This window comes from Centrocercus urophasianus, unplaced genomic scaffold (genome assembly GCF_019232065.1).
Source record: "Centrocercus urophasianus isolate 14NV4802_14NV808 unplaced genomic scaffold, USGS_Curo_1.0 seq_15, whole genome shotgun sequence".
In the NCBI taxonomy this organism is placed as follows: Eukaryota; Metazoa; Chordata; class Aves; order Galliformes; family Phasianidae; genus Centrocercus; species Centrocercus urophasianus.
Window position 1 is genome coordinate 5,200,935 of NW_024884697.1, and position 12,504 is coordinate 5,213,438.

The window sequence follows — 12,504 nt, forward strand, 5'->3', positions numbered from 1 at the left end:
TAGGTAACGAGCTGGTGAGAATTGTATTGTCTAAAACACAAAACCATTTGTATTAATGCAGTGCAACTCCTGCCTTCCTTTTTGATTCTTTTCAGCACTCCATTCCCCTGTGATCTGTTGGTGCATTTGAAATAATGAATAGATAACAACATCCTCATCCTTATCTCTGCATTTATGGAGTGCTAGCAGTGCTGTCAGTCCGATTCTGATACTGTGTTTTATGTTAGATATAACCTGTAACAGTATGAGGTGGAAAGGAGGAGAATGGGAAGGAGGGGAGATGATGTTGGAGTGATAAGACAGTTAGAGAAGTGTGTTAGACTGGGAAAACAGTTGGAAGCACTGTGAATTTAAAGTTCTGGGATCACATAGAATGAAAATGCTAAGAGATGCCATCTGCGTTTCAGAGTTGCCTTACTAAGGAGCTTCTCTTTGTGATTTCCACTGATGAGAGGCCAGGCTGCTTGGCCTGGTAACCCTTGGAGCAAACTGTCCTAACGTGATCTTTGTTGTAACTGCTTGTAGGGCTGGAAGTACCTCAGGGGTCTGAAAATATCTGTACAATATCTGTGTCAAGTCCTTTGTAAATATCTGTGGGTTTTTTTTATTCTAGTGTCATAAAGAAATTGAGCAACAATTACACCAAACCCCCCCCTTGCTGAATGCTTGTTTGCTTAACCCCATTCTAATGTTTGGGACACAGTCAAGTGTTTGGAAAGCACTGTGCACTTCTGAAAGCTGTGGCAACTAAACTTCTTTGTGTGTGCAGTCCTGTGCTTTTAGGTTATGCATTTAGATGGTAGAAAGGATTGGCTGGATTACCTTCACTGGGATTGCAATTGGTGCATTTTCTCATAGGGTTTTTATCTCACATCAGGCCAGCTTAGTGCCCCAGCTGTTCACCTTGACCTCTGCAGACAGCGCTGACTTACAGAGGAGGCAGCGAATGCAGTCCTATATTGTGAAATTTCACAGCATGGGTGTTAACCTGAGCCATCAGTAATTTCACCTTAGATTCACACCAGACTAAAAGCAGTGCTGGCTGAGTAGCCTTTAGCAGGTATGTTCTCATCTACTGATCCTGCCTGGGGAGAAGCAACCTCCAGCAGAAAAGCTTCTCAGATTGTCCTACTTCAGTCCATTTGCACTCCTCTTCCAGAGTGCTAAAGTAGGATGCACAGTTGGGTAATGCAATTCAGCAGGTGGTAGGTAAACCAACCTCATGATGTGTTTGTCAAATTGTCACCTAATCCCAAGGTTAAGGTGAAGTTCCATTTGAGAAGCACTCCTTTTATTTCCCTTCCTATAAGGTCTGTGAATTTGAGTGGAAATGGACCTTACAACAAGATGAACATCTCATTGTAAAAGCACTTTGGTTTCTGTGTATCCTGTGAATAAAGAACAATTTAACCTGCGAATAAAGAACAAATTATTGTCCAGTCTCTGCATGATATATCTAAATTGCCAAGTTATTAAAACAAAATGTCCCCATCCAAATACAGAAATAATTATTGCTGAGTTACAGAGGTGGGCTTAATTAAGCTATTGATTAGCTGCCAGCTCCACAGTCCTAGCAAGCACAAACTAGAAGTGCAGTTGGCATAAGAACCAAAGTGCTGAACAAACAAAAATTGAAAACATAATATATCTAAATCCTTGGAGAGAGGCTGATCACAGTAAGGGATAGAGAGGGATAGAAATGCTATGTTTCTGTTTTTTTCATTAATATTCATTGTGTTCTAAAAGCTTCTTGGCCTGCATAATTAGCAACTGAGATTTTTGTTTATTCTTTTTTCTGTTCAGTGGTGTTAACTTAAAAATATACTTCCTGGGTTGTGACACAGAGAAGACTTTACAATGGCAAGCTGAAGAACTATTTCTTGATGTAGCTTTGCCAGTGATGTGGGAATTAAAGCACTTTCTCTGCCTCTTCTCTTGTTTCCTGTCTGCTTCTCTGATATTGATCTATCTGTTGTTCAGGTCAGGGAAATGCCCTTGCTGCAATTCTTAACTGTCTCCAGTTCTGAGAAAACTTCAGCTATGCAATACCTTAACACAAACCATGAAAAATACGGCCTTATTGCAGATACAGAGCGTGACCAGATAAGCTTTGACTATTTAAATGTTTGGATTTTCTCATCATGCTGGCACTTGTTTGGTTTAAAAGCTCAGAATGAGTTAACTTTCTTCTTGGAACAGCCATAAATTAGCAAAGACTTCAGAGCAACGTTCTCGTTAACGTAGTCATTGTTTCTGCTTCAAGTAAGCACTACATTTTACTTTGCTGAGTTCACAGGAAACTTGTGGGTGGTGTGATCCTTGACTTTCCAGTTTTTAATGTAGGCTTTCAAGAACTTAACATTGTGGTTGTGTGACAGAAGAAATCCCTTTCTAACTGGGATTTCTGTTAAGTGATCAACACTCCTCTTTTGAACAGGAAGTGTGCAGCTACTACACAGCTTTCTTGCTAATTATTAGAACATTTGGGCTGCATTTTGTTAAAAGTAAATACCTCCCCAGGCTGCTATAAACAGTGGCAATAGTTTTAATGATAGGGTAGTGCCCTTCAGAGATAGGCTTGTATTCTGCTTACTAGTGACAACAAACCTTAGGAATTTTGTTGAACCTGGGGGATCGTTTCTATGATTCTGCAGTGTAGTGCTGAGCTTTTCAGATCTGCAGGTGTCGCTGTTGGGGTGTTGAACCTCACAGCATTTTTGTGGTTATTAAACAACCATCAGTAGAGATGAAATCAGATATCTGAAGTTCAACCTTGGTCAAAAGCAACCTCATGCAAAAGCTGTTCTTGGCAGGTACTGCACTTTGGCACAGGCAGAAGCAGGTGAAACCAACCAAACCTGGATCCTTGTGAAAGTGATCAGTTATGAGTAACAAAATGCCTGACTGAAGAGAGTCAAAAATGGCTCTGCTGACACTAAATGTGATTCCTTCAACTAGGAAGTATTTTTAGTAGGAAGTTGTGAAGCTTTTTTTCCCTGATGTGGAAAGGTGACAGCCTGTGTTCTCCTGATGGAACATAGGAGGCAGCCTTGGCTCATGAAGAAGTGATTTGGCAATCAGGGTACCTTTTTTGCAAGGACAGTACTTAAGACTTCAGTATAACATATTTCAGGGTAAACAGTTCCATGTGAGGTGATGTGGAATATGATGCCTCAGACATTTTCTTTTCTTGAGGTTTTACTCACATGCCCGTTTTTTCCCTAGGAATTTGCAGTGCAGGTAGTAATAAAGAAATATATCTTTGATTTTTTTTTATTAAGGTTTTAAATAAAACTACAAGACATCAGCAGAACCGTCTGGTACAAAGTGATTCTTGCAGCTCTCATATTGGTAATTGTTTATTGTGTGATGATAATCTCAGTTCATTGCTCTCATGGCAGGATGGGTACTGGAGATTTTTCAAACCTTCTTAAGTCATTTTTCTCAGTGCTGCATGCTGCTTCGTGTAGTGGGTGCTGTTGTCAGCTGTATGCATTTGGAGATTAACGTGCATTTGCTACTTAAAAAAAGACCTTGATCATTCTCTTGTTGATATCTAAGTGTAAATCTGTAAACAAGCTGTTGACCACACCACAAGATCAATAAGCAGCAGAGTTTAACTCCTTCATGCTTACTAGTATTTAAAATGATAATTTTCACAGGTTTCAGAAAAGGAAGCTGATGTATCTTTTGATTTTGTGGTCCTCAGGTCTCTCTGATGCTCTTTCAGTTACCTTCAAGCCTGCAGAGGATGCAGTTGAAAGAAACTCTGCTTAGCCTTCTGCCTCTGATGTTGAAAAGGCTCTGTGCAATGGGTGAATTCAGCTGTCCAGACAGTTAATGCTGGAACAAGTTGCTAAGAAATAGAAAAGAACAGAAGATATCTCCCCCTCTCCCCCTTCCACCCATGTAACCTCCACCCAAAATATCAATGCTAGCAAGGGTTAGTTTTGACTTTCTTATAAGGCTGTTTTTTACAGCTGGGAAAGATTGCATTTAACTGAAATGGTGCAGATTACAGATACCCCAATCTCAAATATGGATTTCTCTGAAAGGTAATGCAGGTCTGAATGTGCAGGGACTGTGGAACACTGTGTGTTAGGTTTCGGCTGCCTTTTTACCTGTAGTTTATGGTTATTTTGCTGTGTGGGGAATATTTTCTTGAGCACAGTAAGCAGATATGATTGCAATGGGGGGAATTTTTAGGATAGCAAAACTGCAAGCTCTCAGGAGTGTTTCTATTGCCTTGACAGATCTTAAATTGCTGGGAATATAAGCTGTAGCTGTTATCTGTATACATAGACTTACAGATATGTGGTCTCTGATTTACTTTTGGAAAGCCTGCTCTGCTCTGTGTGGTGAATATTAAAGCCTAAACTAAAAATTTATTTCTTCTGGCAGCATACTGAGAAAGCTCTTAGGAGAGCCCTCAGCCTTAGATTGAAGGCTGGGCAGCGTGATGCTCTGCTTACAAAGTGTAAAGGCTTTGAGCAGCCACATCTTACAGTGCACTGCTTAGAGGAGAGATGTTAGGCTTCTGGATTGCTTAAGTTCAGTGCCAAAGAGAGACAGGAGAAATGTTGCCATTTAAGACTGTTGCTCAGTAGTGACCCGTAGCACAGTTCTGCACATCAAAATAGTTTGTTGCCAGTATGGTCAGGAAGTGTGTTTGGGTGGAAGATTTATGCTCTCTTGCAATAATTCCTGTAATTTCAAAGGAGGGAATTATCAAAACCTGCTGTGTAATAGCAAAAATGTATGTAGAAATTATCTTGGATATAACTGTCTCAGTTCTTGGTAGTTCCCGGATGGTGGCACACAGTGAGCTGCTCACAAGGACAAAACCTTGACATCTGCTTGCAGTTATGGAAGTGGTTTTGTTCATTTTTCACTCTCAGGAGATTTCTAAGAGTATTTCTTAAGGCTCTTTAACTTAGCAAAACACCATGCTGAGGAATCAGTAGTGTTGAGCAGCACTGCTTTGCATCTCCTGTTCATAGAAATGAAAGTAATCCTGAACTGCTGCAAGGCACAGTGATGTGTCTGGGTTATCTGGTTTAGGAAGTTAATGTTAACAGTTTAATTAAGTTTCCTTGCAGCATAGTTTCCTTAGTGCTCTTAATGTTTGTTTTGTGCTTGAGAATCCAGTTATGCCTGCATGTCAATAAAGACAAAAGGAGCAGCACTGTTAATTCAAGGAAAAAACTCAACCTTGAATAAGGTTTTAGCCAGAGTTCCTGTACAAATTTAGGCTTTTCCAAACTACACTACATCAAAAAAGGGTGATTGTTTATAATTGTGGAAAGCAGTTGTCTTGTTTTGTCTCTGACACACTGAAATTGCTTCCTTTATCTGTCTTAGAGGTAATTTAGCTGTGGATTTGGAATTAACATTTTTGGAGTAATTTTTCCTCACTGTGGCTAGAGTCTTATATCTAAAGCATATTTTGGTGCCTGTGACTCTTCCAGATTTATTCACTGTACTGATGACTCCCCTGATCCTCCCTTGAACTATGAGGTAAGGCTTTCTCTATGATTCCGAGGTTAACTTATGTGAATTACATGTGGGCAGGCAGCCACTTGTGCTTGAGTATGTGCCCAAAAATAATTTTTTTGTTTGTTTTGTGTTGCTGGGGAAGTGTGGTTAAGAACTGGAGGTCATCAGGTATTCATTTAGTTGTGGGTCAGAGTCAAGCTGAAGTTCAGATGCGTGAAGCTTCCTTGCAGCTTTCTGTTTTTGTCTGTCCAGTTTTGCCAGGAAGCTGAAGCTCAATAGCTGAGAGTTGTGTTTTCCTTATAATGTGTTTCTTGGGAACATCATGGCTGGGGTTACTAAGAGAAGCTAGCTGTGATGGCTGGGGTTTGTAGCTGATTACTAAGAACTGAAATGGTCTATATTATCTCATTAGATATGCTTTCTGCTGCATTAAAATATTTTGTTAGCAACTCAGATACTGCATTAAACAGTTCTTGTGGTGCTGTCTGTTTTATGATAGCATCTAGTTATGTCTCTAATAATTTTTATGTAAATACAGCTTTTTGTCATCATCCTTTGCGTTTAAAAGGGCTTTGGGAAAGTGCATCAGCACTGTTTTGAAGCACCATCTTAATGGGCTTTAAAGATACAGAAGAGTTTTTCATATTTACTTTGTAGTTTGGAACATTTGGTTATGGATTTTTTTATTCTGCAGTTGATATTGCTGGGAGTTTCCAGTGCCCACAAGCAGTAACTGAGACCCTTGAAAGAATGAATGTATCTGAATGCTCCAATTTAGGAAAAGCAGAGAGTGCTGGAAATATGCTTTAACTATTGGGCATTCTCTCCTGTTCATGATAATGGTTTGGTTACTATTTTGTTCCTGTGTCCTTATTATAACCAGTTTGTGCTTTCAGAGGCATCACAGAATTCTGCTTGGATGTATACCACAATAGGGCTTGATCTGGTTAAATTAAATTGAGTTCTCCCATCAGCTCTTTTGACTAGAGAGCAACTTTCTGCCAACTCCATGGCAGATTTATTGTGCCATGGTTTTTTGTTTTCCATGCTTTATCATTAGCACAACTTAGAAGTTGTTTTATAATAACTTCATGTTTAAATTCTCTGTGCTCAGAGCCAGGTAAGCTGTGAGATAAAATTGGGTTTGTGGTGTGCTGTCAAATGTGGTTGTAAAAGCCTCAGTGGCTGGAGGCTGTTCCACCCCACTGAGGAGGCTGTTGAGATGCTGGACTGTCCTCATGGTAAGAAAGTTTCTTCCTGTGACCAGTCTGAACTTTCTTCTTTCAACGTACAACTTCTCATCCTCCCATGAAGGACTTCATGACCATCTGATGTAGTCAGTGCTAGTGGCCTGTTTCTGTGCAGTCACAGAGGGCTTATGAATATAACAACTATACTCAGGGGTCTTGAAATGTGGAACTCCAGATGTATATATTGACAACGTGGCACGCACCAAACATGTAACTGTGGGAAGAAGTGGCATTTACTACATTATTTTCTGGACATCAGTGTTTAAGTACATTGGCCTTCAGAAAAGGGGGCTCTAAATTGGGAAATTATTGCCTATTAGGATAATTTTTATTTTTGCATTCTCATCGTGTATAAATTAATGCTGGGTCAAATTCTTTCGAGTATTTCCAAAGATAATTGTATGAATTGATCTTCTGGGTGGCAGCCTTGCCTGTGACTGTGGGATCTTTAAGGTCCCTTCCAACCCAAGCCATTCCATGTTTGTATGAACTGCAGAGTAAGATTGCTTTGTTGTCTGATATAAGAATTAACATCAGAGATTGTCTTACTATTGCAGCAAAACTGTTGAAAGATCTAGAAGATATCCCTGTTTAAAAAAAAAAAAAAAAAAAAAAAAAAAAAAAATTACCCTCTGAAACAATATTTTGTCATTTCTTTTCCCTTCACAGCTTGTTCTTCGCAAATGGTGTGAACTAATTCCTGGTGCAGAATTCAGATGCTTTGTCAAGGAAAACAAGCTAATAGGTGAGAATTAGAGATTAAATTATTAGATGAAGTTCTTAGAAATTTCTCTGATTTCTTGAATTGGTGCTGAATCTGAACATGCTTCTTCCTTATCACACTCAGTTTGGGAATTAATGTCTATAATCTTAAATGTGGCATGCCAGTTTTCTCTCTCCACAGTCTTTGAAAGCCTGATGCCATAATAAGCCCAATATGATAGGGGAATATTCATGGTTCTAATTGTTAATTCAGTGACTTCACCCAAAGGCTGTTTTGAAAGGGATTCCTTTATATTCAGGAGAGAATTTTAAATCATACCCAACCTGCAGAACGAATTCAGAGGCAGTTGGTTATGTTGATTAAATGTGACCACACTTGAACGTTAAGTTCAGGAAGTTGTGGAGGCTAGAATACATCCACAGGTGTACCATGTGTCTGAATTCAAAATATATTTCATGTATTGCTTTAGATGTATTGAATAGCTTCTCCTGGGACAGGAACCTAGACAACTACTGCACATCCAGGTGCTTGAACTGAGGGGTTTAAATGCAGTTGGAGTGTCACTCTGGAGTTTGAATTCCTTTTTGATGTGCGCTACTGTGGAATCTTCAAAGGATGAACAGAAATGAAAATGGCACAGGATTGGACCACGTAGTAGTCCTTAACAAGAACCATTCTGCTGGAACTCTTCTAACAAGAAAGTGTTGTAAATGTTGCAAAGCTGTAATCCAGAATTGATAGGAAGGAAAGTGATTTCCTCCAAAAAAAAAAAAAAGCAAGTTTGTTTACTTTTGGTCCCATACCTGTGTATTCGGAAGCACCAAGATGGGCACATGTAAGTGAGATGTCCAGGATTCCTCATAATGATACAGTGGGGAAGGCATGTGATGTTATGTAGACCTCATTGTTTCTCCTGACATCTTCAAGCACAGTTACTACATGCTAGTACAGCACATGCCTTTTTGTACCTGCTAGGAGCTGTCAATAATTTCTCTTCATCTTGTTCCACCTTATTCAGTCATAGGAATTTGCTTCCTGTCCTTTGTCTCTTGATCAGGTGTTCTATGAACTGCATGAAGACTTTGTGGGGATCTGCTGATCTGGGTGTTGTCTGTTCATGCCAATTGCAGGCTTTATTGTACTTCTTTGTAACAGAGTTTATTTTGCTAATAGCTGAGGTTATCCATTAATCCTGCATTACTTAATGGTATTGATGTAACTTGTTGAAAGAGGAAGAGCAGAATCCTGTCCTGTTAAGTGATTTTTATGATTCTACTCAGCCGGGAGAAGAGAAGGCTCCAAGGTGACCTGAGAGCAGCATTTCAGTATCAAAGGAGACCTGGAGGAAAGAAGTGGACAGACTCTTTAGCAAGATCTGCTGTGATAGAGCAAAGGAAAACAATTTCAAGCTTAAAGAAAGTAGATTTAGGTTAGATATACAGAAAAAGTCTTTTACAGTGAAGGTGGTCAGACACAGGAACAGATTGCCACAGATGTGGTGATGCACCATCCCTGGAGACATTCATGGTGAGACTGAGTGGGGCTCTGAGTGACCTGATCTCACTGTAGATGTCCCTGTTCACTGCAGAGGAGTTTGACTAGATAACCTCTAAAGGTTCCTTCCAACTTAAATAATTCTATGATTCTAAGTGCTTCTAGAACACAACTGCCAGTGATATGCATCACTGTAATAAATTCTAAAACATTTGAAAGTAGATCTATTACAGAATGCGTATGTGTGCATAATATGTATGCTTGAGAAAGAGACTGATATTTACTTTCAAATACCCCAGGGCATTTTACTCTGCCTAATTAAACATTCTGCACATTGCATTACTAAGTTTTGAAACCTGGGGAATTTACCAGTATGGGTTTTTTACAAGCACACCAACTGCATTTCCTAAGACACTTCCAAGTTTTTTTCCACAATATGTTCCCATGTTCTTAAAATTAATGAGCCTGTCAGTCAAGCTAAGGCACAGTACTTGTGAAGCGTAGTGAGTGCTTTTCCAGTTAGATGTCTGCATCCCCTGCAGCGCTGCCATCTCTTGCTTTTTGCTTTTAGGCTTAACATTTGCGGTGGTATTCATAATTCAAAGTTCCGCTTAAGCTGTGAACTTTATATGGACTTTTTGAAAGAGCTCATCTTTGGAGGTGGTCAGCTTTGTCCTAAAGTAAGACTTAGTCTCTGTGTTTTACGTATGGTTAGAAGAGTACACTGCCATCACTAATGCATCTTCTGCGGAGGATTCTGCCTTTTTTTTCTTCCATAAATACTACATGTTACTCATCTTGCGGTGAGGCGTAGGTCTTAGTTTGACGTTTGTCCAGCAGAGTATTGCAGTGGTTTATGTTGACATATCCTGCATGAGAACTTTTGTCATTTAAGATGCGAGTGTTTAATCCTGTTGATGTTGACATAAACCATCATCTTGCATTCAAACAAATGCCTGAACGGAGTGCTTGTGATGTAGTTGGGATGATTTATCTAATGTCCGAGACAGAAGAAAGCCCTCAGGTGGGCACAAAGATACTAGATAATATGTCACTTTAATTCTAGGGTTTAAGGTTTCAATTCTTGTGTCTTATCAAACGGGTATGTGTTATTTCATGCTTAATGAGTAGGTTAAATGAGAATCTTTATGATACATTCAATTTTGTCCTCTTTGCTAATTGGCAAACCTGGCCTCTCCCCCTTTCATTTCACTCTTCCAAATGGAAGTGTTTTTCACTGGAGTAAACAGAGTGAATGAAACTGAAAGGGCAAGACAACAAATGGAAATGTAAACTTGGGCAAAGATTACTTCTGAAACTCACTTAAAAATAGTGAGAGCATGTGCATGTGAACTGAGGTTCACCAAACATAGGGCAGAACTGTACAAGGAGAAAGTTTGTAATGGCAGTGCTTCCAACACTGGAGAATAAAACCAAACAGCAGGTCATTGTTAACGGTTGAAAGCTGGGAGAACCCTGTCTTTTGAAATAGTGATGGTAATGTGTGTACTGTGACAACTGTGTGCTGTGTGAGTGTTTTCTGTATTTGTTTGTTTTTTTTTCTGTGTCTGAAGCTCTTCATAATCAGTTAAATTTTTTGACAGGTATATCACAGAGGGACTATACTCAGTACTATGACCATATCTCTAAGCAGCATGAGGAGATCTGTAGATCAATACAGGAGTTTTTCAAGAAACACATACAGTATAAGTTCTTGGATGAAGACTGTAAGTATCTGCAGCCTTCAGTTACAAAACGGAACATAGGCGGGGAGGAGGGTGTTGAGGAAGGTTTTTAAGGACATTCTGCACTTGTACTCACAAAGACTTAACAAACAAAAGATTTGTTTACTTGTGTGTTTGCTTGCTGTTTATTTTCTTTAAAGGCTTTTTCCCCCCTTAGGCTTGTTTCTAAATATGAAAAAATCAGCATCTGAGTAACGGGATAAGAAATACTTAACAAAAGGCATTCAGTACTAAGGAGAAATACTTATAAAGATGTTTCATGCTAAATATTGGTGTATTCTCTGAAGAAAAGATCTAGAAGTTTATTTTCAAGAACTTATACTAGTTTCTGTTAGAATATTGATGTACAGCATTTTATCTGCTCAAACTTTGGAATGGTATTTGAAATTCTGCCATACCTAAGCAACCTAATTAAATCGACTCAGTTTGTAAATATGAAATCCTTTACAAATTTTATCAGTAATAATCTCACTAAACCATGTCAGGAAACTAAGGTAGTGTTCTGTTGTGATGTGATTGAGATGGGTGAAAACTATGAGGAAAGTTTATATTGTTCTGGTGTGGACCAACCCTCAGTTTAGTAACATGTGCACATAAGAATTGTCTTGTATTGTCTTTCATAAAAAGTTGACTATTCAACCATCAGGTAAGCTCTGAACATGGTTAATAATTTTGCTGTTTGAGTGCCATGGTTACTCAGATCTTTTCTGTCTGACTTTCTGAAAGGATTCCTTCTAATGCCAGTCTTTTTTTATTGACATTTAAAAAAAAAAGTGGCTCTGCATGATTCTTTTTATTTCAGTCTGGATATAATGCGTATAATTATTATACTAATTTATCAGATCTGTAGCCCTAACATTTTGAAGTAAAATCAATCATACAGATCTGACATTATGATTACTGTTTTAATTTCCTCTATGTCCCAACATAATTTCAGCTTGTATGTAATCAGCTGATAGATAATAATTCAGGGCACTATTTTTAGAAATTGGTGCCCAGATTTCAGTTCTGCTGCGTAGTAAACTGAAAGGTCTGAAGTGTTATCCTATGTAAAGTAGGTTAAACTGTGCCATCCAAATTACCTTCTAGGGAAATGAGGTTTCAGGGTCACCTTCTGGGATGGAGGTTTTTTAGCCTTTTGGTCTTGGGCACAAAACATGGGTAACCCTTCCTGCTGCAGAGAAATGCCATACAGGAAACATTTTCTGCAGGTTTTTTTCCCCATACCTTCCTTACCCCGAACCATATCTCTGTTTCCACTGTCTAGCAGCATATTTGTTGTTAACAATGAAAGTCTGCTTTTGTTTGCTGTCAGAAGGAAAGGTATGGTAGCTCTTTCCCTGACTCCTTGCTTCGTTGGGGCTTTCAGTGCTGTTTGCTCTGCTTTTTCCAGTTGGTCTGTTAGTATCTCCAGATGGAAGAATTGAGTCAGAGCAGCTGAAGCGCTGCGGAGTTGGAGCAGTAAGATAACAGATGGGCAAATGCATTTTAAATAATTTTAAATGATGATAGAACCTTCTAAAATCCTTTCATAGGAGCCCAGTGAAAGAAGTCCTCCAGAGGTATTGATGCTTGCCATAGAGCCACACCTTCATTTGCATTCAGTTCTAAGCAATTGGTGGTTAAGTTTTACTCCAGTCTCACTGGCACGCAGCTCGCTGCTCCTCAGTTGGTCCCTAAAGAAGGAACAGTGCAAGTTTTCCTCTCTGTTTGCTGTTAATCAGTGTCTTAAATTAGTCACCAATGTGCAGTCAGTCTTAATGGGGTTGTAAATCCCACTCAGTCTCAATGATTA

At 39.1% G+C, this 12,504-nt stretch overlaps 1 protein-coding gene across 1 annotated transcript in view; it reads left to right on the forward strand.

Moving 5' to 3' along the window:
* Nucleotides 1-12,504, forward strand: part of CDC123 (cell division cycle 123) — a 35,122-nt gene that overhangs the window by 9,518 nt on the left and 13,100 nt on the right. Inside the window, exons 7-9 of the mRNA XM_042815574.1 lie at nt 5,469-5,517; nt 7,416-7,491; nt 10,569-10,691. Coding sequence (XP_042671508.1) covers nt 5,469-5,517; nt 7,416-7,491; nt 10,569-10,691 — 248 coding nt within the window. The remainder of the gene's footprint in view (nt 1-5,468; nt 5,518-7,415; nt 7,492-10,568; nt 10,692-12,504) is intronic.